Genomic DNA, 27,452 nt, shown 5'->3' with positions numbered 1-27,452 from the left:
GTCAACGCAAAGCTGCAGGCAGCCTTGGCCTGAAGTTACTCCCTGTGTCCTCAGCCCCATCCCGACCGGCGACCGCATTGCTCCCAGAGGCTACGCAGCGGGGACTCCACGCACAGCAGGTAGACGACCTCGGAGCACCACCACGGGCCCTGAGGACCACGCCCCCACTCCCTGCCAGGGGGTCGAGACACGCCCCCACGAGTGTTGTCCCGGCGTAGCTCAAGTCCCACCCTTTTATCCTTTTTTCGCCCTCTCAACCCAGCTTTTCCCGACTCCGGGAAGAACCGGGAAGAGAAGGCGGAGGACAGCGAGGAGCCGTCGGATAAATACTATGGTCCGGTCCCGCCCCTTTGATGTCACTTCCGCCCTAGGGCAAGATGGCGACGCCCGGTCCCTGCCACGCAGACTTCCGCCTGGCGGGGAAAGCAGGTGCCCGTGGCGGGTCGTGTCGGAGGTGAGGTCGTGACACTCGGCGTGGAGTCTCAGCGCGGGTGCGTCAGACGGTCCCGGGAAGAGGGCATGTGGCGAGTCCAAAGCTAGAGAGGCGCTCCAGGGAGCCTCGCCACGTGGGACCGGGAGGAGCTGAGGCGCAGCGAGAGCGACGCACGGACGGGGGGCGGGAGGCCACGTGGGTGGGGTTCCGCCCAGGGTCCGCGAGTCCCTCCCTTGGAGTCACTTGGTTGCCTGTTTTCCTCCAGGCACCATGTCGGAAGGAAACGCCGCTGGCGAGCCCAGCAATTCTGGAGGACCGCGACCCCTTCTCTCGGGGGGTCGGGGGCTGATCGGCCGGCGACCCGCACCCCCGCTTACGCCTGGCCGCCTTCCCTCCATCCGCTCCCGAGACCTCACCCTTGGCGGAGTCAAGAAGGTACCTGCGAGCTTGTTTACACAGAAACCTAAATACCTTCCGGGCCGTAGGGATGCAACTCCTGATGTTCTTGTAGGGACCACAGTGTCCCTGATGGCATGTCAACCTCTAGGGAGACTTTCAAGTCTAGGTCCTGGTACAAGATACTGAGATGGTTTCACATGCAATTCAAGGGCAGAGAACTTAAAATTGCTTCTTATATTTTGGACACCTATAGAAATACCGTGAAAGTCAGGCAGCCATGAGCTTTACTGAAGTTTTGAGTGTTCAGAACTCTGGAAACTAATAATCTAGTATGTGATGACTTGAAGGCATGACCTTAGCTGCTCTGTGTCCTCTTCCAGTATGTATATAAGTGAGATGTAATGTGTAGTTTTGAAAGGAAAGAGCAGAATGATCCAAGAATAAAGCTACTGAGCTTTGCCTTGGGTACTTCTGGTAATAGTCTACCCATGACATCTGTCTGTGAGTGCTGACTGATCTGTCTTGTTGAGCTTTCCCAGAATTGTTTCCCGGTGAAACTGACTGGTCCATAGAGCACTTTGAAATGCTGTTGTATTCTCCTTTCCAGAAAACCTTCACCCCAAATATCATCAGTCGGAAGATCAAAGAAGAGTAAGTAGCTAGGGCTGATGAATGCTTACCCTGTGTTGCTGTGGACTGGGGGAAGCAATTAGGTGTGTGGCTCGGAAATTTTAATTTACACCATTAGTTTATTCAGTAATGGAGACAGGGTCTCTGTGCATTTCCTGGAAATCACTCTAAAATCACCAGGCTGGCCAAGAACTCACAGAGATACGCTTGCCTTTGTCTCCTGAGTGCTGGGACTAAGGTGTGCATCACCATGCCTGGCTCTAAGGCACTTTGTATTAGAGTTTTTTTTTCCTTTTTTTTTAAATTGTAATAAGTAGCTGAGATAATCAACTTATAGAGGGGGGAATTTTATTTTGGACCTCCAAGTTTTGGGGATTTTAGTCCATGGTCAGGTGGTTCTTTCGTTTTTGCGCCTGTGGTATGGCAGTGAACACGTGACAGTACCTGAGGGAAGAAAGAAGTAGAGGAAAGGAAAAGGGAACTTCAGGGGCTGGCCAGCCATCCAGGGGGTTCCAGCTCGTCTAGTACTGCGAAGGTGGGGCTAGACTCTTCGCCCTTGTCCTTACATTCCTCTCTGTCCCAGCCTTTCTTGGAAAACAAAACAAAAACCCCACATTTTTAACAAGAAGGTAAAGTAAAGGGAGTGAAGGGCTCTGCCTTGTGAACGAAGTCAAAGCTTCAGCAAAGGATTGGCTTCTGCTTCTCGTGATGTTGTAGGAAATGGGGTAGTTTACTGAGACAGACCCTTTTATCTGTTCTCCTTTCCAGGCCAAAGGAAGAAGTAGCCATAAAGAAGGAAAAGCGTGAACGGGATAGAGACCGCCAACGGGAGGGTCATGGGCGGGGACGTGGGCGCCCAGAAGTGATCCAGTCCCATTCTATCTTTGAGCAGGGCCCTGCAGAGATGATGAAGAAAAAAGGTACCCAGAAGGGATCCATTCTAGATTTCAGTTCAGACTGCCTGAGAAGGCAGAGCAGTGGAATTCTCCATCCCAATTTGGTTTTCCTTGCTGTCTCTGTCTTCCTTATTTATCCCTAGTGAACAGAATGGTTTTCCACAGGGAACTGGGAAAAGACAGTGGATATCTCAGACATGGGCCCTTCGCATATCATCAACATCAAGAAAGAGAAGAGAGAAACAGATGAAGAGACCAAGCAGATCCTGCGCATGCTGGAGAAGGATGATGTAGGTACCAGGAGCCTGGGGGACAGGTGTAACAGGCTTTCCTGGGCCACCAGCCCCTAAATCATAATACAACGGATCCTTATGATGATGATGATGATGATGATGATGATGATGATGATGATGAACGGTCTACCTTAGTTTAGGCTTGTCCCATTAGCTTTTATAACCTCACCCCACCCTACCCCCACACGGTTTCTCTGTGTAACAGATCTGGCTGTCCTGGGACTTACTCTGTAGACCAGACTTGCCTCAAATTCACAGAGATCTGCCTGCCTCTGTCTCCTGAGTGCTGGGATTACAGGTGTGCGCCACCTCCGCCCAGCTAGCTCTTATAACTTATATTAACCTGTTTCTCTTCATCTACATTTTGTCTTGAGGCTTTTTATCTTTTTTCATTCTGTATATCTACTCTTCCTGCTTTCTTCATTCCTTGCTGGCGTCTTCCACTCTCCCCTAATTCTCTTCTCTCCTAAGCCTAGATTCCTCCTCCTAGTTACTCTTTCTACCCACTAACCCCTCCTACCCTCTACTGCCTATCTATTGGCCATTCAGCTTTTTATTAGCCCAATCAGGTATCTTTATTAGCCCAATTAGGCAGGCAAAACAACACATCTTTACATAGTTAAACAAATATTCTGCTACATAAACAAATGTAATATATCCTAGCATAGATAAAGTAATAGTCCACAATAGACAGGCTTCTTTTATTGTTGTTGTTGTTTTGTTTTTTGTTTGTTTTTCGGGACAGGGTGTCTCTGTGGCTTTGGAACATGTCCTGGAACTAGCTCTTATAGACCAGGCTGACCTCGAACTCAGAGATCTGCCTGCCTCTGCCTCCTGAGTGCTGGGATTAAAGGCATGCACCACCTCCTCTCGGCTTTTTTTGGGTTTTTGGTTTTTGTTTGTTTGTTTGTTTGGACAGGCTTCTTTATAGTTGCTAAAGAAGGCATCTAGGGAGCCAGGTCAGGGGTACAGGGTTTGCTGATGTCCTGAAACTTTTGGTTACACTCACAAAGAAAGCAAAGAGAGGCGAATCCTGAAGTGGACTACAACTGGGCATATGTGCTGACATTCTGTGTGACTTCAACTCTTTGGCAGTTCATCGATGACCCAGGGCTAAAGAATGACAAACGGAACATGCCAGTGCAGCTGCCACTGGCGCATTCAGGGTGGCTTTTCAGGGAGGAGAGTGAAGAGCCAGATGCTAAGCCTTTTTCAGCTGGCCCCAAGGAAGAAGACATGGAAGTGGACGTGCCTTCTGTAAAAGGTATCCTGTGTCAACTCCCTTCTGTTCCCTAACTCCCCAGAAGCTCTCACATGGCCTCCAAGGCTGCTGCTCACCAACACCTCCGTTTCATTCCCACTCAGAAGTATAGGCACAGAACCAAGACAGAACCTCTCCTCGGAGTTTACCTGTCTCTGTATATCGGTACACTCGGCCTCAGCTTTTCCATTTTAGAGAAGCCACATAGCTCTTGAATTTCTTTCTTGCTCCTGTTTATAATTGGCATCGCCAGCCTCCTGGCCGAGCCACGGTAGAACGCCTGTGTGAAGGGTTGAGAACAGTGAGCTGTTTTATTTATTTATTTATTGTGTATACACTATTCTGTCTGCAGGCCAGAAGAGGGCACCAGACCTCATTACAGATGGTTGTGAGCCACCATGTGGTTGCTGGGAATTGAACTCAGGACCTTTGGAAGAACGGGCAATACCCTTAACCGCTGAGCCATGTCTCCAGCCCCCAATGTCTTTTTCTTTATTTCACTTTGGGCAGTGAAAGAGGAGCCACGGGACGAGGAAGAGGACGCCAAGGCAAAGGCCCCTCCCAGAGCAGCCAGGAAGACCCCTGCCCTCCCGAAGGACGTGTCTGTTGCAGAGCTGCTCAGGGAATTGAGCCTCAACAAGGATGAAGAGCTGCTGTTCCTTCAGCTGCCTGATACCCTTCCTGGGCAGCCACCCTCCCAGGACATGAAGCCTATCAAGACAGAGGTGCAGAGCGAAGATGGACAGATGGTAGTCATAAAGCAGGAAAAAGACCGGGTATGTTCAGCAGTGAGTTCTGGGTAGATTCCAGGTTGATAGTTCCAGGGTGCGGCCCTTGTTACTGGTGCCTTTCTGGGAAACAGTACAGGGTTCACTCACGAAAGTTGTTGCCCATGTCTTTCTCCTGCTTCTCTCCATAGGAAGCCAGGCTGGCAGAGAACGCTTGCACCTTAGCTGACCTGACAGAGGGTCAAGTGGGCAAGCTGCTCATCCGAAAATCAGGGAAGGTGCAGCTCCTCCTGGGCAAGGTGACCCTGGATGTGACCATGGGAACAAACTGCTCTTTCCTGCAGGTGCGACCCTTGTGGGCCAGGGAGAGGCTTTGGGAAGTATCACAGCTTGAAGCAGTGATGGGGACACTGGAGTCACAGGACTGAGGGCTGGCTTGGTTGTGTGGTTCTCACTTATGTCTCTGTTGAATGGCAGGAACTGGTGTCTGTGGGCCTGGGAGACAGCAGGACAGGGGAGATGACCGTCCTGGGACATGTGAAGCACAAACTTGTATGTTCTCCCGATTTTGAATCCCTCTTGGATCACAAACACCGGTGAAATGAGCAGATGGAGGAGGGTGGTGACTGTGCCCACGGCTGCTGCCTGCTCCAGACGTTTTGTTCTCAAATCCATGCAGTCCAGAAGGGACCTGTTTAGCCCACCCACTGCAGCCTTTGGCAGCTGTAGTTCCAGTTTCCCCTGGTTAGGGCCCGTGCCGCACCCCCTACCCCAGCAACTGTGAATGGCACAGTGACCTCTCCACAGCACAAGTATGGAAGGTACATCCTCGCTGCTGGGGACTCGACCCTGTTATTTATTTTTATTTATGTCTTAATCCCCACAACTAACTGCATTCTCCCAAGGTAGGATGGGGGCAGGCTTCTTGTTGGGGAACCATGGGCTCCAGGGATGGAAAGGTGAGGGGTTCCAGCAGGTAGGAAAGAATAGGGGTAGAGTTTGAGACTTAGGACTCGGTTCCAGCTCACTGGCTTCTGGTTCTGTGTTTTTGAACAAATTACCTGATCTTTCTGAGCCTCATATTCCTCATCTGACAAACATGAGGATTATACCTACCTCACAGGGTTGGTGTGAGGATCAAATGGAATCTTGTAGTTGAGAACTCCTTGCACAAGACCAGGAATACATTATATGTATATATATGAGCTCAATAAATATTAGTTTCCATTTCCTTTGCTTGAGTCTTTTTCCAAACAAATGAATGTTATACTCTATAGACGTAACTGGTTCTGCTCATATCCCTGCTTCTGTGACTCATTAACTTTTTAAATTTTTTTTTTTTGTTCTTTGGTGCTGGGACCTGGAGTGTGCTCGGCGAGTGCACTACCACTGAGCCACACCGCCCAGCCCTTGTTCATGCTTACTTTGCATCCCATTCCCACCCCAGGCTGATGTGGTGAATGTTTACGATGCCTCTTCTGTACCTCTCATCCCTCAATGTCTTAGCCACCTGCTTCCTCCTGGAGGTTCTGTTGGAAGAAGTTAGAGGCCACTTCTGACAACCTCAGAGGCCTTTAGATAATGAGGTGGGTTGCCGCGGACCGGCTCAGGGGAGCCACTCAGACCGTGGGGGAAAACAGGGCGAAGGCTCAGGAGTATTCAGAATACGGCAAAGGAAATGACAGACAGACATCCTCAATGTATTTGAGAATGCTGCTGCAACTTTATTCTTTCAGTGCGAGGCTTTTATATTTTTACAAAGAACTTGGCAAAGGCATACATCATCAGATTATAAAACAGAAAAGATCAGCACAAAACAGTTTTACAAAGAGAATCTTTGAAGATGCTTTGGCAGGGGTACAAGGACTTTTGCTCCCTCACATTCTGTTAAGTCAGCCTTTTTTCTTGTTTTTAGAGAGACCACTGTTCTTGAGTTAGGCCATCTTTATCAGCTTACACCAGGTGGCTGGCCCACCTTGTGTGCCTGGGTGGGAAAGAAGAAGGCTACTATCTTCCTGGGAAAACTTTCTGCTAGGAAATTTTAAAGACATGATCTCAAACTTGTCTGAAACTCATCTCATACCATAATCTCAACTCCCTTCCCTTCCCGACTCTCAGGGTCAGATGTTGTAATTAGCCTAGATTTTCTGTCCATAAGGAAGGCTGCATAGGCCTCCTGTTAAATCGCACTTATTTTCCCAGGTAAATGCCTAATACTGTTTTCCTGTAGAAGGTTTCTAAAGCTTTTCCTAGTAAAATTAACTCCTTTTGTTCCACATCATCAAGGAATTATCCTAATGATGACCCTGCCAATTTCCAGAACTGGCTACTTCTTTTAAGGCTTTAATGAATGGTGGGGCAGAGCTCAAAATGTTCTCAACAGTCTTGTTTGTATCCGCAACTGCCTGGAATAGTCTGATCTGTTAGTAATATCACAAAGAACATAAAGACAAGGAAAAGGACACACATATGGCTCCAAGGTCAGCGAAGTCGAGTCAGTACAAGTGGCGACTCAGGTGGCATTATACTACAACTGATTACCAAGGGACCGCCTGGAACACAGCTCCGAGAAGCAGAGATCCCAATCCTCCGACAACACCTGCCCGTCCAGTCAGCATTTCTGCTACACTGGCGTGACAGCCGTGGATGTAGCAGTGGGTTGAGGCTTACTTCTCCTGCAATGAGTGGCCAGTAGACTAACTTCCATTAAAGTATTTCTCAAAAGAAACGTCTGGCCACAGAATTCGCACAACATTGCATCCAGTAGTGCTTAAAATAACAAACAGACAAACAAAGAAAAACCTTGGTGGGATTGGGACTGACCCTTGATGGGTGACCTCCTGCTTTAGAAGCTTGGTGTGTGAGACGTCCCCTTCTGCCCCCTAGCACTGCCGGATGTGCTGCCGGCATGTCCTGCCTGGTTCCCACTGCTCTGGTTGCTGCTGCCTGTCACCTCGTTTCCTTTGTGAAGTTGCTGTGCTGTGTGTGGTGCATTGAGGAACATTTCTTCCTTGTCAGTAGGACTGAGGCATTTTCAAGTCGGTGACAAACATGAGGATCACACCTACCTCGCAGGGTTGGTGTGAAGATCAAATGGAATATTGTAGCTGAGAACTCCTTGCTCAAGACCAAGCATACATATACTATACACACACACACACATTTATACGCTCAATAAATGTTAGATTCCTTTTCCTCTGCTTGAGGCTTTAAGACAAACTGATGTCTCACTATGTAGCATCTTTATTGATGAACCCCAAACTCAGGACTGCCAGGTGACCCTAGAATCTTCGGGTATTTCTTCCTGTAGTCTCCCTTTCCTTTCTCCTTCTCTAGTCTGTGGCTTATTGAGCACCTGGGACTTTCCCTTCAGAGCTTCTCAGGTTGCCCAGCCAGCTATGTGAAGAGATTGAATCTTTAGTGACCCTATTGTTCTGGAACCAAAAGCTCATCCGTTCTGTTGGGTCATGGATTAGTGTTCATAGAAAACGGGAAGAAGGGTTCCTTGGGAGTGTGTGCCATGGATATCCTGTCTGGTCGAAGGCAGCTCTGGACTCCAGCCCTTTGTGCTTCTAAATAGCTGTTGTACTGCCCTTGAGTGAATCTCTATGGGATCCTCTCTGTTGTGACTCAAAACCTTCCTCCTTTTTGGGGAGTAACCCAATGACCTTGTGTCTTTAAATGTTTGCTATTTTGCACAAATTCCTGGAGAGTTCTTTTTTTTTTTTTTTCTTAATTGAGACAATTTCTCTATATAGCTCAGACTGGCCTCAAACTTTTAACCCTGTGTCAGCCTCCTGAGTGCTTAAATTACAGATGTGCAGCAACCATGGGCAGAAACCTTTTGAGTTCCTCGAGTCTTCCAACAAGAGCCTGGAACACCTTCGTCCTCACGTCCCCATTTAAAATGCCTTAACAGTGCCGCTTTCGACAGTCAGTCCTCACCACCTGTCGAGGCTCCAGACGCACAAGTTGTAGAGCTCATCGCAGCTACAAGGCTGGGAAGTGAGGCAAGTCTGCTCTCTTGGCTGAGCCTCTGAAGCGAAGCCTCCATCTCTACCAACAAATGTGCGCAAATAACGGGGGGTGGGAAGCAGTTCATCCAAGGGTGCAAATGAATGCAAATGTATTACTACCTGCATCTGTGTGTGCATACATTGTGTTAGAAACAGAAAGGATGATAGACTTGTTCATTTCTTTGTATAAGCGGCTGTAGACTTCAGTCAGGCTTGGGATTGGTTTCAACTCCACAAATAACCCTGGAGAGAAAAAAGAAGTCACCTGTCCTCTCTCAGTTTATTTTACTTAATTTTTTCAAAGAATGTTATTACCATAGCTTTTTAATTAAAAGGATTACTTTGTGTGAGTTGGGGGTTCAAACATGTAGAAGTCAGTAGACAACTTTGGGAAACTCTCAACTTTGTACCCTGCTCCCTTCCCCGCCACTTGGTTTCTCAAGAAAGGGTTTCTTTGGGTACCCTTGGCTGTCCTGGAATTCGATTTGTGACCAGGCTGGCCTCAAACTCACAGAGATCTACCTGCCCGTGCTTCCTGAGTGCTGGAATCAAAGGCATGCATCACCGCAGCCCAACCCTGCTGCTGCTTTTAACATGGGTTCCAGGTCATCAAGTGCAGCGAGGACTTTTACCCAGCTCCCTGGTTTGCTTTTAATTTTTTAAAATGTATGTCTACCTGGTGTCTGTGGAGGTCCGAAGACATCAGATTTCCTTGAGTTATGTATGGCTGTGAGCCACCATATGGGTGCTAGGAACGAAACAGGTTCACTGCAAGAATAATCAACCTCTGTGCCGTCTCTCCAGTCCTGCTCCCCCTACCACGTTGCTTTTCTTTTCTTTTTTATTAAACTTTTTATTTTTTTAATATTTATTTATTATGTATACAGTGTTCTGTCTGCATTTTTGCCTGCAGGCCAGAAGAGGGCACCAGACAGTTTCGGGCCACCATGTGATTGCTGGGAATTGAACTCAGGACCTCTGCCCCATGTTGCTTTTCAATGGCAATGAAAGTAAAGAATTTATCGGGTACCAGATAGAGAGGTTCCAGGGGCAGACACTTGTTCATGATCAGCAAGTTCTTACTAAACCGGTCTATTCATAATCATAAAACAGCATGGAACTCTCCTATGATTTCTGCATCCTTTCCCAGTCCCCTAAGTTATTTCTCTTCAGCCGTACAAACCTTGCTGCCATGTCACACAGCGGGCAGGCTATACCTGCCCCCCCATTTCTTTCCCCAGGTCTGAACTCAACTTTCCCCAGATGTTTCTAGGTCTTGCTTATGAAATCCTCTGGTTCTCTGAGACTCCTGGGCCACGCTCTATCAATCAGCAAACTCAAGTGCGGTGCTCTGCCCTTGCTGCCCACACTGATGATGCTACAGCCAGGGAATGAGCTTGAGGCTAGCCTGTGCTACACAGTTCCAGGTGAATCTAGGCTACCCAGCAGGGCTTTATCTCAAAAAGGACAGAAAGAAAACTCACATTTCTGGTGCTTTTTTGCTCGCATTTCTGATGCTTTTGCTTCCCCTCTCTATAGAACCTTCGTCTCCCCTGCTCTTCCCACTCGACCGTGACCGTGGAGCACAGATGACGCTTGTGCATACGTGACATTTTAGTGCATCACAGACAGCCTTACACATAGCAGACAGCCAGTAAGTTCTGGTTGGAAGAATCAAGACATAACTCTTATGTGCAAATTGCATGTGTTCTAGTCAACACCCACATTTCTAAGCAAACGTGAGAAAACTGATCCAACTGTAAGGTCCCTCCCTCTTCCAGGAAGAAGAAAGGGCCAGGCCAGCCCTGTGGATTGGGCTTTGGGCAGGTTCCGCCTAGTACTTCGTGGCTTTCCCTTGTGGGTATACAAACAGTACTCTTCCATTAATGTGTCAGATGTACTCATAAACATCAAAGGAATCATGACAGGTGGAGATTGCTTCCTATAGACTTGTGCTTGCACCTTTGGGACCCCATAACCTGAATGGTTGCTCTGAGATAACTGAATCTTTGGTTGGCTCTTTGCTATTGTAGCATGATTAAAGGGAAGTAGCCTCCTTAGGGTAGTGTTTCTGTAGTAGGGTTGGGATTTGCTGCTCCTATGATGAGAATAATTTAGCTTTTTTTTTTTGTCTTTTGAAACGAGTAGTTTTTTTTTTTTTTTCATGTAACTCAGATTTGCTTTGAACTTCCTGTGTAGAAGAAGCTGGTTTTGAACTCCTGATCTTCCTCACATCGCCTCAGCTGGGATTAGAGGTATGTACCACCACACCCAGCTGACATAACCCTTTGAAAACAACTCTTAAGGTTGCTTCTAGGTTCTCATTGAAATTGAACACCCAGGGTGGGGTAGTGATGTGTCTCAGTGGGTAGAGGACCAGTTGTCCAGCCTTGTGTCTAAGTGTAATCCCTGGGTGAGACCAGTCTTCACGGTAGAAGGAGAGAAAATCAAATGTTTAGCTCTCTGACCTCCATACACTTGCCATGACATATGTACACACATACACACTGCCAGAGTGTCCCAACTTGTACCCATCAAGGTCTCGTGACAGATCTTCCCCTTTGAGGTGGGCTAACTAATTCAATGTCTAGAGAGGAATAGCATTTGTCCCTTTGGTGAAATTTACCCTCTGCTCCATAGCCCAAAGCAAAGGCACTGGCTCATGAAGCTCCCAGTTCACAGAGGTTTCCTTAAATGCCAGACTGATTCACTGATGTTTGCTAAGCTGAAACCAGCGGTATTCCAGGGACTGTTATGGCAGCATCCTCACCAGATGTGGGAAATGGAAAATGGATGTGTTTGCTCCACTCAGTGGGCAGAACTCAGAGCTGTTCTCCTAGCACTGGCCAATACTATTTTTACTGACTCCTACTGTTGACAAAGCCTACCTGTTTGGTCTACCATTTGGAAAACTACAGACTGGCAGGTTAGAGATTTCCCATTTTGGAACCATGACACATAGAAACAAACGCTGATGGAACCAGTTGGGTCAATCATGTCAATACCCAGAGGGAAGGTTCATTCTCTAATGAAATCGACTGGAATTGGCATGGGCTGAAGGTGTACCTCCCGGGTTGCCACCTTTGCTACTTGGATTCTTTGTGTCCTAGACAAGTCAGGAGCTGAAGGACCCATGTTTGACATGCACAAACTGCTACTGCACTGAACCAACCACAACTAAAAGTTAAACTGTCAGCCAGGTAGTGGTGGCACACTCTGGAGGCAGGATCTCTGCAAATTCAAGGCCAACCTGATCTACATGGCAAGTTCCAAGACTGACTTCTTAGCTACTGGAAAACCCTGTCTTGAAAAACAAAAACAAAAACAACAACAACAACAAAAAAAAAACAACAAAAAATGTAAAACTGTCAACCAGGCATAGTAGCATACACCTGTAATCCAAGCACTCAGGAGACTGAGACAGGAGAATTGCTGCAAGTTGAGGGCTAGCCTAGGCTATGTAGTAAGTTCCAGGCTGGTTTTGGATACAGTGCAACTCTATAAAGATCCAAAATAAAAAATGGGGAAGCGGGCTGTGGATGTCGCTCAGTTGATGGGACACTAAACTTGCATGAACAAAGCCCTGGTTTTGATTCCCAGCACTTTGTAAACTGTGATAGTACATGTCTATAATCCCTGCACTCTGGAGGTAGAGGTAGGAGAATCAGAAGTTCAAGGTTAGCCTCAAGATCAAGGCCAGTCTAAAATACATGAGATCAAATAAATAAACACATAAACTATCTCTTGATAAGGGAGACACGGCACAGCATGAAGCCCTTGAGCTTTTTCATGTGAGCTTTCATTGCCAAGACAAGTATTCTGTAGAAACAGTTGAAAGGAACTTAAAGATCACAGTCCAGGTCAGTTGACTCCGTTGTTTGTGGATGTGTAGTTCGGGAGAATGTCACGGTGAAATGGTGTAGTGGAGCCAAGGTGACCACTCTTGGCAAAGGAGAAGCAGAGACAGGAAGGGACTAGAAGAAGGTGGACCTTTCTTATCTTTAAAATATTTACTTACTCTCCATGTATGAGTATTTGGTCTGCATGTGTGTAAGTGCACTAAGTGCTTGTCTGGTACTTAAGGAGTCCAGAAGAGGATGACAGGTCCCCTGGAACTGGAACTGCAGAAGATTGTGACGTGTGTAGGTGCTAGGAGTCAAATCAGAGTCCTCTGCAAGAGAAACAAGTGTTCTTAACTGCAGAGTCTTCTTTCCAAGACACACCCCTAATGGCCAACTTCCTCCAACTAGGTTCTATCTCCTAAGCCTCCAGCACCTCCATCAGCATATTTACCTCCTATTAATGAAGTCAGATCCTTTATGATCCAATTCCAAAAGTCCCTATCCGTTGACAAACCTTTTTGGGGTTTTGTTTGGTTGGTTTTTTTTTTTTTTTTTTTTTTGAGACAAGTTTCTCTGTGTAACAGATCTGGCTGTCCTGGAATTCACTTTGTAGACCAGGTTGGCCTCGAATTCACAGAGATCTGCCTGCCTCTTCCTTACAAGTGCTGAGATTAAAGACATGCACCACTACCATCAGGATAACCCCCCCCCTTTTTTTTTAAAACCGCCGTGTTTTGGCACACGGGGGTGGGGGTAGGGCTCACTTCATTTTAAAACCATAATATCTCCCAACCTTTGAGACTCCTGAGGCTGCTACTAGCTCACTATTGTGGGTACTTTTTCAGATTCTGTCCTTGCTGTCCCATTCCTTTGACCACCCCACTGTGGTTCTGGAAAATACTCTTACCACGCTTTCCAACTTTTTAGACATTTTCAGCCAGAGGCAAACTTCTGATGACAGCGGGATCTCTAGCTCGCAATGTCATCAGTAAACACTGCTCACTATATACCACATCTGGTACTGTGGAGCAAGAAAATGGCCTCCTTAGAATTCAACTCAGAGCAGTTTCTGACTCTACCTTTGATTTCGTTGAATGTCTCTTCGAAAACTCATGGTGACATTTAACTACCACTGGGACAGTATTGGGAACTAGGGACCCATAAGAGGTGGCGAAGTCACCAAGACTCCACTCTCACAAACAGGTTCATGCAGGTACCAAGGACAGAATCTGAGAAAGAGCCCACTGTGGTGAGCTAGTAAGCCCAAGAGGCTGCCAAAGGGTGGGTGATATGATTTTAATACGAAATGAGCTCCCACCCCTGCAAAAGGTTCATTTTTCAAAAAAAAAAGTTTGTCGGCTGATAGGGTCTTTTGGTATTAGATCATAAGTGCTCTGACTCCATTAGTAATAGGTATGTATGTTGATGGAGTCATAGTAATATCATAAAAGGCTCTCTTTCTCTCTCTGTTCATTTCCTGGCATTCCCCCATCTTATCTTTCATGTGTGTTGTCATGTGACGTCTTTCACTGTGCTAAGATGAAGCAAGCCGACTCTCACCAGACACCACCCTTCAGTTTTGGACACTCAGCCTCCAGAATTGTGAGAAGTATTTTTATTTTGTCTTGCAAATTGCCCAGCTGTAGGTATTGAGCTAAATAGAGTAAGCTAATATCAACTTCCCCTGTGGGAGTTCCTATAGCTAGTATCTTAGTGTTTCGTGTTTCTGTAGAAGAGTGCCTGGACTCAAGGAAAGTGGTTTGCCTTACAGTTCTGACGTCCCATGACTCAGGCAGATACTAGAGGTAAAGCAGGTCTGTGAATAGAGGCGTATGTGTGAGAGAAACCAGGAGACAGCAGGCTTGCTTTATGAGTTGAAAACCTGCACCACTTGAGAAATTAAGTGTAATGTGGCTTATTCAACGAGCCACATTAGAAATCAAATTTCTTTCTTTAATTTTTGTATGCTACATTTAGTGTTTGGGGCACGCTCGTGCCGCAGCACACATGTGGAGGTCGGAGGACGACTTGTGAGGGTCACTTCTCTCCTACCATGTGGGTCCTTGAGAGCTATTAGGCTTAGGTGTAAGCGTCTTTACCCACAGAGCCTTCTCACCAATCAAGAAAACAAAATTCGAAGAAGAGTCCTTATGGGGACAAATCATATCAAAACTACAGCAGTAAGACATTTTGGTCACTGGCAGGGCTGGTTCCCTTTTAGCAACTCTCTGGGTTCTCATCAGGATGAAGAGGGGAGCTGGAAAGACCGAGAGTCACAGAGTCACGAGGACCAATGGGGTAGTTGTAGTCCAGCAGCTGGCAGGCTTGAGGCCCTGGTGTTTCTGTTTGCATCTGAAGGCAGGAAGAAAAAAACGACACCCCAGGGTGGTGATATTTTGATTGTGCTGTAACAAATAAAGCTTGCCTGAAGATCAGAGTGTGGAACTAGTCACACTATTTAGACATAGAGGCCAGGCAGTGGTGGCACACACCTTAATCCCAGTACTCGGGAGGCAGGTGGAACTCTGTGAGCTCAAGGCCATCCTGGGCCACCTGAGATTGAATCAGTCTAAAAGAGAAACAGTGCTCACACCTTTGATTCCAGCACTTGGGATCATGTGCCTTTAATCTCAGCACTAGGGAGGTGGAGACAGGGCTGATATGGCTGGGCAGGGAGAGGAATATAAGGTGGGAAGAGACAGGAGCTTGCCCACTTAGGTCTGAGGATTCAGTAGGGGTTAAAAGTCTCTCTAGGGGCTGCCTCCTTTCCTTTCCTTCTCTGATCTTTCAGCCTTTACCCCCATATCTGATTCTGGGTTTTTATTATTAAGACCAACTAGAATTCACACTACACCCCAGTTTGAAGACTGTTAAACAGGAGAAAATTTTTAATAGGGGGTGTTATGGTAAAAAATAAAACACTGTGGTTCCCTGAGTGGCCATGGGCCACGAGGGCCAGTGGGTCCCAGGCAAGGCGCCACGCGGCAGGTGAGAGACAGAGACGGATAGGCGTATGCCATGCGGAGTGAGGTTGGATATTTATTTAGTGGGTTATGGAAGGGAAGGGAGAAGGGGAGAAAGGGGAAGAGCAGAGAAAGAGGCAGAGAGAGAAAGAGAACCAGAGAGAGAGAGAGGAGGGGAGAAGGGGGAAGAAGGGAGAGAGGCAGAAGCTGCCTCTTTGGGAGAGAGATGGAAAAGAAAGGAACTCAGGCTGGAAGCAGAAGGAAGATCTGCCTGCCTCAGCAGATGGGAAGAGGGGGGAGGTGGGCAGGGCTTGTCTCTTAAAGGGACAGGACAGACCATTACAGGGGTACTTCAGCCTTTTGGTTCTGTTCAGGCCTTTAATAGAGTGGGTAACCTGGGCCACATTAGGGCAGGACATTCTGGCTTACCATTTACATTTCTTCTTCTTCCTCCTCCTCTTCGTGGTGAAAACATGTCTAAAATGTGTTTCATCTGTTTATGTGTGCATGCTGATGAGCACCTGCCATAATAGGGCATGCAAAAGTCAGAGAGTAACCTTCAGGAGTCTGTTCTCACCTTCCATCATTAACCCCTCCCCCCCCCCCCACACATTTTATGCTTTGTGCTTTGTCCGCATGTATGTCCGTGTACCACATGCATGTAGTTTCCAAGAAGACTAGAAGGACCAGAAGAGGATGTTGTGTCCTCTGGAGGAGCTGTCTCTCCAGCTCTGGTTTCACCTTCCGAGTTCTGGTGGTTGAACCTGGGTCATTAGGCTGGCTGCAGGTGCCTTTACCAGGTGAGTCAGCTTGCTGGCCCCAAATAGGTTTTCTTTCACTTTTGTTTTAAAGGCAATGTCTGGCTGTCTAGCCCATACTGACCTTGAACTGGAGCGCCCCTCCTCAGTCCCCGTGTGTAAGGATTGCTGCCATGTGGCACCACATACACCCATGTTGCTCTGTTCAGCTCACTTGCCCAGTTAGGAATGCTGTTGTTGTCTTTCAATGTTTTAATATTTTTATTCTCTTACATGGACTCATATTTGTTAACACCTTTTATGTGGGTGCTTTGGGGACCTGGCTGTGGGTGTGTTTCTCCTGGGAAGATTTATATTTACTTCTGCCTAAGATAGTAAAGTCATACAACTACTTTAAATGGAATCCTCCCTGTTTCTGGGCCAGCAGGGTAATGTAATTCCATGTGCTCAGTCTTGCCATGGCTTTGTGATTTTATTCTCTGAAGAACAACAGTAAAGTCAGACTCCGTGGTTCTTACAGGGCCACAGTATTTGAAACCAGGAAAAGTTGTACCATGTATACTTATGGACCTGTTTTCATCCCTAGGTTCTAGAGCCTGATGTAGTTATGACTTTTCTGAGTTAAAAAAGATATATCATCTGTCATTTAACTCAAAATACTTATCTCAGACAATACGTGTGTACTCTTTTGGTAAGTCAGTCACTGCATTTATTTATGGGGACAAATGGGATATTTTATATATATTTCATTGTAGAAAGACTACAGTCAATTAAATATATTCTTGCCTCATGTACCCCCACCCTTTCTGTGGGCATGCACCTGGTAAGATAGTGTGTGTTTTATAAGAGTTACTTTTTTGAGGGGTGCTAGGAATTTGTAGCCACGGGCCTTGCATGCAGGAGACAAGTGCTGTACTTGTGCGTGCGTTTTAGAAATTGCTCTCCTAGAGATGACATGTTTGTTGACAACTTGAGTGTCTCAGCAGGGAATATAAAGGGCAAGAGATGCTGCTTAGCTCTGGAAAGAGTCCTAACAGATGCTGGTGGCTCCAGATGCTTCCCATTTTTATCTCCAACCAACACTAAGATCTGGATTTTTGCTTTGGTGAAACGGTACTCATGGTGAATGGATTACTTGGAAGCACTGTACCGAAACCATGTACTCTTGGTTCAACACCAAAAAGCTAAGGGATCCGCTCTACAGCCTTTGTAATGAAAGCTGCATGTGTCGGGTTATGATGAGGTGTGCTCTTCATCAGGGAGACTCTGAATCCTTTCCCTAATTGACTGTTTCAGTGTTCATTGAGTGAATCTTTCATGCAAGCTTCGGTCAGTGTTCCAAACAGGTTAGGGATCTGGGACTTCACTGGGGTTGGAGAACAATCCCTTCCTCCACCCCCGCTACTGTGGTGGCTTTGGTGCAAGCCCTCAGTCCTGGGCAGGGCCAGTGCTCTACCACTGAGCTACAGCCCTATATATAGCAAGCTTTGTTATTTACTACCTGTGACTTATAACCTTTAAGCTGGGAGGACAGAGCAGGTCACGGTCAACATGAACATATTAACTAAATTTGTTTACAGGAGCAGCCCACTGAAAGGGACTCAGGATCACTCACGCCCCCAACACACTTTGAAACTACTTCCATGATTTCTACCACTGTTTTTTTTTGGGGGGGGGGGAGGGGGGGTCAACTTCCACACAGCTCTAGGCTCCTTGAAAGGGAGCCAATGAGGTGGGGAAGCCTTCTGAGCGGCATGTTGTCTGGCCAATGGGCTGAGCTTCTGGGTTGAGAAGACCCGAAAATCGGGACTGGGGCACGTGGCTCATTTAAAGTGGCGGGTGGGGTGGTGAAAGCGGTGTTCTTCTAAGGCAGGGTCCTTCAGGGTCCTGACGGCTCGAGGCCAGGTGAGAATGAGAGTCAGATGTGAGCAGTCAGGAAGGAATGGTGCAGGCGCAGGCGTGATGAGCTTTGCTCATGCGCCTGGTGGTGAGCCGAGCGCTCTCAGCCAGGGCCCTCCCCTTGGGTTGTCTCCTACCCCACGCCCCTCCCCCTTAAGCACGAGGTGGCGTGGGCGAGGTGGGGGCAGGGTGGACTGGAATTCGTTATTCCAGGCCAAGTGTGCGGGAGGAACACAGGGCCTGGAATAGGAGGAAAAAGGTGGCTCGAGGAGGAAGGACACTCGCTTGGGGTTCAGAGACACAAGCCTTAAAGAGAAAAGTAGGCCAGACTCTGCTGGCCACAATCCAGTTGGTCGAAAGGTATTTTGCTATCATGGACCCTGGGTGGGTTTCGCTGTGACGGGCTTGACCTCAGGTTAGGCCCGAAGCCTAGTGGTCCAACCCAAAGGACGCGCATGGAGAAGCGGAAGAAGATAGAACTGGTTAGGGACCCTTCACTGGCCAGTGCTTGAGAGCCAACCCAGTGAGGAAACCCACTAGAAGGAAAGCCCTTCAGGAGGAGTCCGAATCTGTAAATGTAATATTAGGAGGGTAAAAGGATCCCAGAGGTTTGTGTTATAGCTTCGTACGTACCGGTTAGACAACTGACTTCTAGAGTCTTAGGGCTAGGGTGGTGTGGCAAAAAGTATAAGCTTCTGAGGAGCAGGTTTAGCAACCAAAGGATAGAACTGTGGTAGTCGTTGAAAATGGAAAGAAAGTCTTAGTGACTTTTGTAGTACAAGAGGCAGCGCTTTAGTTCAAAGGCTTTTGGAAGCCCTTAAGCTACTTCCATCTGGACCAGCACTGAGGAGTTAGTTGAGTGTCCATCTTCTTTCTACATGTGGCTGGGTTTCTCTGTAGCTAATAGTGCAGGCAGGTTTTCAAAAACTCAGAAAAGATTCCTGAGATTGCAGAGTGTAGCTCAATGGTCTAATGAATGCCTGAGGCCTTGGGTTTGATCCCCAGCACAAGCGGGGAAGAAAGAAAAAAGATTCTTCAAGAGTCAGGAGCAGGTCAGGCCAATGAAAGAAACCCTTTACAGAGTGAGTCTTGAACTCTGTAAACCATAAAATGATTCTGAAGAGGCCTGATAGATTTGAGATACGCTGGGGCTCATCCCTAGGTAGCTGGGGAGGGAAGGCATTTAATGGAACCTGTGAGAGTCAGCAGGTAGTAAGTACAGGCTCAAAGCAGGAAGCTTTTGTTCCTTGGGGACCTCAGTCCTGCTGGTGTTTGAAAAAAAAAAAAACTGGATAAAGATTCAGAAAAGCAACTAAACCCAAAAGAGTAAAGTAGAACACAGTTATAGATTGTGTGTGTGTGTGTGGGGGGGGCACGGGGAGGCACAGGGACACGGCCGTGATAAAGGAGAAAGCAAAACAAAAACCATACATGTTTGATGACAGTCATTTTATCGTATGGAGGTGACAGCTACAGCAAATCACACCCATACGTAAAACATTGTTCCTTTCAGTAGGCGGTTAGTTGATGGACAGTTTCCAGAGAGGCTGCTTAGGTAGAGAAGTTTACAGAGGGCTTTGGTTAGTGGGAGGTGCTTAGAATGTTCTTAGCTCCACTAGGAGTCTTGATGAGACGTGGGAGCTTATTCCTATAATCCTAGCACACAGGAAGAATGCAAGTTCAAGGCCTGCCTGAGCTACACAGCGAGACCCTGTCTTATAAATAAGACAGGTGTGGTAGCCCATGCCTGTTATGCCAGCACTTGGGAGCTTGAGGCATGAGTTTTGTCAAGAGTTGAAAGGCAGGTAGGGCTATATAGCAAGATCCTGCTTCTAGAGAAGATACTTTGTTTTTTGAGACAGGGTTTTTCTCTGTATTCCTGGCTGTCCTGGAACTCACTATAGACCAGGCTGGGCACAAACTCACAGAAATCTGCCTGCCTCTGCCTCCAGAGTGCTGGGATTGAAGGTGTTCAACACCACTGGCAAAAAAAAAAAGTTAATTTTAAAAAATCCTTTGGAGTGAATCTGTTACAGAAGACTGGTCCTGTCACCAAGCCATCTGACCTGTTTTGAAGGAAGGAAAAGGCAATCAGGGAGAATTTAAAAACCTTTATTAGTTCTTTGAAATTGTACTAGACAGGTCCCTAGGCTTTAGGGTAGAATCTTGTTACTGTTATTCTGCTTAATGGACATAGTATTAAATTGACTCCTGAAGACTTATTACAGCCATAGATTAGTACATCTCCAACTCTCATTAGAAAAGCTTCTATTTACAATAGGTGGTGTATCTCTAATCCTTTGAAAATGCTGGCAGGTAATTAATCAGAACAGAATCGGCAGCCATTCCTACAGTCTCTCGATGGATCCTGTCCGGCCATTGTTCAGGGGGCCCACCCCTGTCCATCCATCTCAGTGCGTTCGGATGCCAGGCTGTTGGCCCCAAACTCCTAGACCTTTGGACTCAGGCTGGGGTAGGGCAGGACCTGCAGGCAGAGGCCTTGTGTTTAGAAAGCCAGAGGAATCCAGTCCACAGCTCCAGCCAGTACAAAAGGTAAGACTACTTCAGAGGGCTTAGGAAATAGGATGCTTTCTGTAAAATCAAGGGCTGTTATTTTTTATTTTTTGTTTGCTTTTGGCAAGTAGTTGGATCTTGTCATACCATTGAGGTCCTAAAGAAAGTGCCGAAAATAAACACTAGATGGCCGTGGGTGCCTTGGGTTGGTTTCTAGCTTCGGTTCTCTCTTTTCTTCACTTTTTTCATCCTTTCATATATAATTGAGAAGTTCAAACACAACCTGTTGCTGCTCCTGAGTGTTCAAATTCTACTCTGATTAGCTCTGTAGTACTGGCAACAATCTTGCCTCCGAGGTAATAATTGTTCAGTTTGTTCCTTTCAAAAATCCCTGGACAAACTTCCCTGAAGATAAAGAGGAACCTCGCTGATGCTGCTCTAGTGTGAGCAGATTTAATTTTTCAACTCTATGGTGATTTTAAGAACAGTATTCATCTATAATTAATATGTCAAGGGTAAAGAATGCATATAGATAATAGAGTTACGATTATTCTAAGCAGAGTTGGATGGGTTAGGAACAAAGTTTTTATGAGAAAATTGACAGGAATGGTGTATTTCAGTCAGAGGAAATGCTGTGGTTTGCATGTGGCTTTTACTCACCCCACAGCTGTCACAGATACAGCAGGGTGGACATTATTTAGAAGGAGAAAACCACAGACTGGGCCTGAGGAAGCAGGGCAGTTGGTAGAGTGCATGCGTGGCACCTAGGATTTGATCCCCAGCCCCACGTAACCATGTGTGGATGCTCAAATCTGTAATCCCAGCACTGTGGAGGCAGAGAAAGGAGGGTCAGAAGTGCAGTATTTATCTTTGACTATGTAGCAAGTTTGAGACCAGACTATAAAAAAAAAACCAAACAACAAAATAGAAAACCTGCATCTTCTGATAGCCTTCAATGATTTTTCTTTTTTTTCCATAAAGTAGATTAACCAATGTTTTTGTTCCATTTTAACTTGGCTATCTCGGAAACAGACTTGGGAAAGGGCTGGGGAGAAGATTCAGTGGGTAAGGACCTGAGTTTGAATCTCTAGCACCCATGGAAAAACTGGCCACAGTGGCACAGTTATGTTTGTGACCCTTGTCTGTATTCCCATGACTTCAACAGGGATCTGGGAAGTGGAGATGGCAGAATCCAGAGACACTCCCAGATGAGCTAATCTGGGTATGCACCAGCAAACAAGCAACAAGAGACTGGTCTCAATGTGGAAGGCAAGGGGCCTGTTCTTGAGGTTGTCCTCCAACTCACATGTACCCACCGTGGCACACACGTATGCCCATAGTCACACTAATTCACAGAGATAGAAAGTGTTTTTAATTTTTAAAATTAAATAAATTCAAATTTAATAATAAAATGAATCAACCAACCAAACAAAAAACCAGGGCTGAAGAGGTGGCTCAGCAGTTAAGAGCACTTGCTACTCTTCATTCCCCTGTTGGCTCTTCACAGTCTGTAATGCTGTTAGGAGGGAGTCTGATGCCTTCTGCTGACCTGCACGGGCACCAAACACACACAAGGTGCACACGCATACATACACGCAAGCCAGGCATGCATATAAAATTTAAAAACTTAAGTAACTGGGTGAATGGTAACATGCCTTTAATCCTAGCACTTAGGAGGCAGAGGCAGGTGGATTTCTGTGAGTTTGAGGCCACCCCAGTTTGCATAGTGAGTTTCAGATCAGCAAGGACTGCATAGTGTGACCATACCTCAAAAGAAATAAGTAAATAAAAATTAAAAACCTGGAAAAACGGACAAGTATTTTGTAGTATTTTGTTATACTGTCCATCATTTTGTTTGTTTTCATTTTGTTTTTTTACTGTTGTTGAGATAGGCTTTCTCTGTATAGCCTTGACTGTCCTGCGAGTTCACTGTAGACAAGGCTGACCTGAAACTCGCAGAAATCCATCTGCCTCTGCCTCCTGAGTGCTAGGATTAAAGGTGTGTGCCACCAAGCCTAGCCAAATTCATAGACTTAAAAAAAACATACTTCTAAATGTATTTCTTGTGTGTATGGGTGTTCAGTCTGCATGTATGTCTGTGTACCACATGCACGAGGACTTTGGATGCTCTGCTGCCGCGTGGGTGCTGGGAATTGAACCTGGATCTTTTGGAAGAGCACCCTGTGCTCCTGACTGCATAGCCATCTCCAGCCCCCTAAATTCATATTTTTTAAACTCAACTACATTTACTTTAAAAGTCTATTAAGAAGTAGTAAGAAGGGGCTGGAGAGATGGCATTGCCTGCTCTTCCAAAGGTCCTGAGTTCAATTCCCGGCAACCACATGGTGGCTCACAACCATCCGTAATGAGGTCTGGTGCCCTCTTCTGGCCTGCAGACATACACACAGACAGAATATTGTATGCATAATAAATAAATAAATAAATAAGTAAGTAAATATTAAAAAAAAGAGGTAGTAAGAAGTATTGAAATTTTTTATGAAGAACTTGATCCTTTTTTTTAAAAGTTTTTTTAACTTGCATTTATTTTGTGTGTAGATGTGTGTGTGCACAGGCACATGGGACGCAGCAGGTGTGCGGTGGTCAGGGGACAGCTGGTGACAGTGGTTCTCTGCTTCCTCCATATGGGTCCCAGGGATTACACTCAGCGTCTCGGGCTTGAAAGTAGGCGTTCCATCCTCTGAGCCATCTCACCAGCTGATAGCTCTTATTCTTACAACACTGATAGAATTTGGAGAAGGCGATTTTTTATTTAGAAAGCTGTTGTTTCTAGGGTTCCAATCCATTTCTTAGGATAACCTTACTAATTACCTTTCCCTAGGAGTCCGTGGGTCTGGTGTCCATGTTCCGCGGCATGGGCCTTGATACGTCCTTCCGGAGCCCTTCGACACGAGACGTGCCTTCTCTAGGTATGTAGAAGTCAACTGGAAATGCGGAGTCATGTGTGTCGCTTGGTTCGTATGTGACGGAGGCCTGTAAGATTTGGCTCTTGTGTCCACGTGGTTTGCTTTCAGAAACCTAACTGTGCGACATGCTCAGCTCACAATAACAGCTAATGTTTGACTCTTGCAGGCAGAGGCGTTCTAGGTCGAGGCTTTTCCGCTAACATGGTTCGCAAAGACAGAGAAGAACCCCGTTCCGCTTTGCCTGATCCTTCAGTGCTGGCAGCTGGGGACAGCAAGCAGGCAGAGGCTTCAGTTGGTTGGAGTAGGTAGGTCAAGTCACTTTGTCCCGTAATCTCACATGTAGGATGTAAAGAGAGGCTCTGGGTTAGGCGTGTTACCATCCAGATGAGCATTCCCAAGATGGGTGTCCAAGGTGGGCATTTCCTGGGAATAGTTAGTGGCCGCTTATCCAGGAAGCCATTGGGAAGGGAGAGTACTTCCCACTGGGAACCACAGCTTCTTTTGACTCTTCAGAAGGTCCCCTGATGGTAAAATAGGAGTCACATTCCCCTTAATTCTACCTAGAAAGGTGGCTTTGACAGGGCCTATGAAGAGTGGGTAATGAGCGGGTCTTTATTTTAAGAGAATCCTAAGGCTGACCTTGGGTCCAATGTAGGCAGTGGTTGCACCACAGCTTCCTTGGGAGTGTGTGTACTGTGTTGCTGACCTGGTTGCTCAAGGGACCTAGGAAACAGTTTTGTGGAGGCTGTTTATGTCTCTGATCTTAGTACCGTCCCCAGTCTAGGCTCCAGACAGGTATGTGTCTGTGAGAAGCCCTAGGGTCGTGGCCAGGCTTCACATGGCCGGGTCATCGTGTCCATTCTGCCGAATAAGGAACTTGTTGAGGCCCTGTGTAGAGCCAAGTTCAAGATCTCTGGCCGCCAGAAGACCCATACCTCAAAGAAGATCCATGCTTCACAAAGTTTAATGCAAATGAATTTGAAGACATGGTAGCTGAGAAGCGGCCCCTCCTTGATGGCAGTGAGGTCAAATATACCCCAGTAGTGATCCTCTGGACACATGGTGGGTCCTGCACTCCTGGGGGCTTCCCTGTGTTGTCCTGCACGCCACCAAATCATGTTCAGTAATAAAATCACAACCAGTTTTTAAAATGAAATGAATGGTACACTTGAGCGGAGTGTCTAGATTCAGTGTAGGCCAGAAAAGCCCTGATTTGCCTCTTATTCATTTCAGAATGCTGGGAAGAGGCAGCTCTGATGTTTCCTTGTTGCCACTGGGAAGAGCAGGCAGCAGTATAGGCAGAGGAGTGGACAAACCTCCCAGCGCCTTTGGCCTGAGTGCTCGGGATCCCCCTCGCCTGCCTCAGCCTCTAACTCTGTCTCCGACCCCACTGCACCCTGCAGATCCCCTTCCAGTCCTGACTATGGAACGGAAGGAAAAGTGAGTTCAGATCACCTCCTGCTCTGGAGGAGGGATGGTGGAGGCAGAGTTGCTTCTGCAGCCTGCGCTCAGCCTGCTGGGTATCAATGTGGATGCTGTCCTGTGAGTCCACATTCATCTGGGCTGATACAGGTTGGAGTGTGTTTGCCTTTTGACAGAGGGGAGATAGGCAAAGAGATCCTAAAGAAGTGATGGGTTTAACTATGACTGTGAACAGTTGGGTGTTCTGGTGAGCAGACACATGCCTTCCACATCACACTGACAGTTTGCTGTCGTGTTGAAGATAAGGATGTCACCTAGGAGGAGTATTAACAGTCTCTCATCTCTCTCTCTCTGTGGAAGTAATTCTTGGTCCTTAGGTAGCTGGCCTTGGTTGTTTTAGCACTGTTTGCAGGACAGCCTGGATGACTTTACCATGTAATTTGACATGGCTGCATTTGTACACCTTGATTCCCAGTTGTGTATCTGTAAGTGAAATGGGAAAAAAATATTTTCCCAGTCTTTTCCTTGTTGATGGAGACTGGTCAGTTGGTTATTGGAGTATATGCTCTGTGTGTGTGTGTGTGTGTATGATTATGTATGATGTAGTCCCAGCTACCTTTGAACTTCTGGGCTCAAGGGATCTTCTGCTTTAGCCTCCAGAGTAGATGGAACTAAGTTGTTTATTCTCATGCCTGGCTTGTGCTTTTTTTCTTCTTTCTTTATCTTTTTTTTTCTTTCCTTCTGTTCCAGAGAGATTTTGGTCAAGCAAGGATCAAAAGGAACACCCCAGTCTTTGGGACTGAACCTCATCAAAATCCAGTGTCATAATGAAGCAGTTTATCAGTATCATGTGACTTTCAGGTATGTGCAGCTGTTTTTCTCCCTCGTGCACTTTCTAGAGGACAGCAATGATCTGGAGGTAACTTGGTACTCGTCTGAACTGCTCCTCACTGACTGCTCCCCACGCACTGAGCCTGCACTCAAGTTTCTGGGAGGAAGTTCAGAGTTAGAATGTGTGTGTTCTTTAGCTCTTTTCCCAAGGTCTGAAGCTAGACATGGATTTAAAGTGGAAGTGATGGACTGCAAGTCCAGGGCCTGTGATCCGCATGGGCTGCTCCCTTGGCCTTTCCTGTTTCTCTGGCTGTACTAGTGCTTGAACCCAGGGCCTCACACATGCTAGGAAATGCTCTGCTACTGAGTAACATCCAGTGCCCTTCCATGGTCTCTTGACTCATCTAATTTTTTTTCCCCTTTCTTAAATTCCTGCCACTTGTATAAGTCCCATAACTCAGAAAACCCGGGTCCTCCTGTACACACATTATCATAATCGACATTTCGTATCTCTCCAGTGACAGTCCAGGGTTAAACTCAAGGGTGTGGGATGCTCAGTGGTTAAGAATATGTGCTGCTCTTGCAGAGGACCTGAGCTTGGTTCCTAGCTCCCTTCTACCAGCTGTAATCCCAGTTCCAGGTGGACCTAACACCACACCCACACACAGACACAGACACAGACACATACAGATGATTAAAAGTAATAAAACTAAATCTAGAAAATAAACTCGGCTTGAAATCAAAGGAAAAAACTTTAATTTTATAGCAACATTTTAAGATTTTTTCTTTTTAAGCATAATGGTTCCTAGTAGTTTATGTTCTCTTCATAAAATTATAGGAAAGCCTTTCTCTAGAGGTCATTGGCTGGAATCATGAAAAACAGCTGTTTTGAAATACATTTGAAGGAAGCGTGAGGGTGGAGACCTGCACTTTTCTGACAGTTATTGTAACTGGAGCTGACCCTAATTTTTCCTATGTGTACACATCGTGACACTCCCTGACCTATCTGTGACATCACCTACATGCGGGGAGAACACTCAAGTCCCTCTTAGCAGCGTAGTAGAAGTTACAGTCACTCACTGAAGCTCACTCTCCCATGTCACAGAGCACGGCTGCCTTGATGGGCATCTCGTTCCTCATCTCGCCATTACCCTATTCTGTATGAGTTTGGTTTTTCTTTTTTTAGATGCCGTCTATAAGTGAGATCTTTAAAAAAAGATTTTAAATTATGTGTATTAATGTGTCTGTGCATGGGTATGTGCACATGTGTGCAGGTACACAAGGCGGTCAGAGGTGTCAGATCCACCTGGAACTGGAATTACAGCTGGGCCTCTGCCTCCCGAGTGCTGGGATTAAAGGTGTGTGCCGCCGCCGCCGGCTGCAGTGCGTGCTCTTAATCACTGAGCCCACTCTGTAAGTGAGATCTAGTAATTGGTTAATTTCTCTTAAGATAATGTCTTACAGGCTCCTCCATACTGCAAATGACAGAGTTCATTTTCACAACTACAGAACTGAGGTATGGGCAACACTATGGTGATCCCAGCACTTGGAGGCCAAAGCAGAATTGTCCTTCATTCAAGGCCAATCTGGCTACATAGTGAGTTCCTACAGAGATTGTAACTGGTCAGAGTATTAAGAATTAA

General features: G+C 46.5%; 2 protein-coding genes across 5 annotated transcripts in view; both read left to right on the top strand.

The window, feature by feature from the left end:
• The first annotated feature begins 350 nt into the window (after positions 1–350).
• Polr3d (RNA polymerase III subunit D) lies at positions 351–5,871 on the top strand. Of its 2 annotated transcripts, none has more exons than XM_048421975.3 (9): positions 351–491; positions 699–868; positions 1,440–1,483; positions 2,231–2,382; positions 2,524–2,648; positions 3,747–3,915; positions 4,423–4,688; positions 4,832–4,984; positions 5,118–5,871. In XM_048421975.3, the coding sequence occupies exons 2-9, from the start codon at positions 704–706 to the stop codon at positions 5,238–5,240; spliced, it is 1,197 nt and encodes a 398-aa protein (XP_048277932.2). In that variant the 5' UTR covers positions 351–491; positions 699–703; the 3' UTR covers positions 5,241–5,871. The 2 variants fall into 2 exon arrangements, with proteins under 2 accessions (XP_048277932.2, XP_048277933.2); XM_048421976.3 differs by having other exon boundaries at positions 392–454.
• A 12,166-nt stretch (positions 5,872–18,037) lies between these two features.
• Piwil2 (piwi like RNA-mediated gene silencing 2) overlaps positions 18,038–27,452 on the top strand; it is a 55,028-nt gene continuing 45,613 nt past the window's right edge. Inside the window, exons 1-6 of one of the 3 annotated variants that reach the window (XM_085698692.2) lie at positions 18,038–18,124; positions 20,435–20,671; positions 23,472–23,559; positions 23,723–23,861; positions 24,790–24,996; positions 25,729–25,839. In XM_085698692.2, coding sequence (XP_085554818.1) covers positions 20,480–20,671; positions 23,472–23,559; positions 23,723–23,861; positions 24,790–24,996; positions 25,729–25,839 — 737 coding nt within the window. In that variant the 5' untranslated portion in view covers positions 18,038–18,124; positions 20,435–20,479. Of the gene's footprint in view, positions 18,125–18,303; positions 18,479–20,434; positions 20,672–23,471; positions 23,560–23,722; positions 23,862–24,789; positions 24,997–25,728; positions 25,840–27,452 lie in introns of those variants that run through there. The other 2 variants (XM_048422144.3, XM_048422143.3) reach the window with 2 other exon arrangements.

The sequence above is a fragment of the Myodes glareolus genome, chromosome 12 (assembly GCF_982192425.1).
Source record: "Myodes glareolus chromosome 12, mMyoGla1.1, whole genome shotgun sequence".
Taxonomy (NCBI): Eukaryota; Metazoa; Chordata; class Mammalia; order Rodentia; family Cricetidae; genus Myodes; species Myodes glareolus.
Note: the sequence above shows the minus strand (reverse complement) of the source record. Positions and strands in the feature narration are given on the sequence as shown.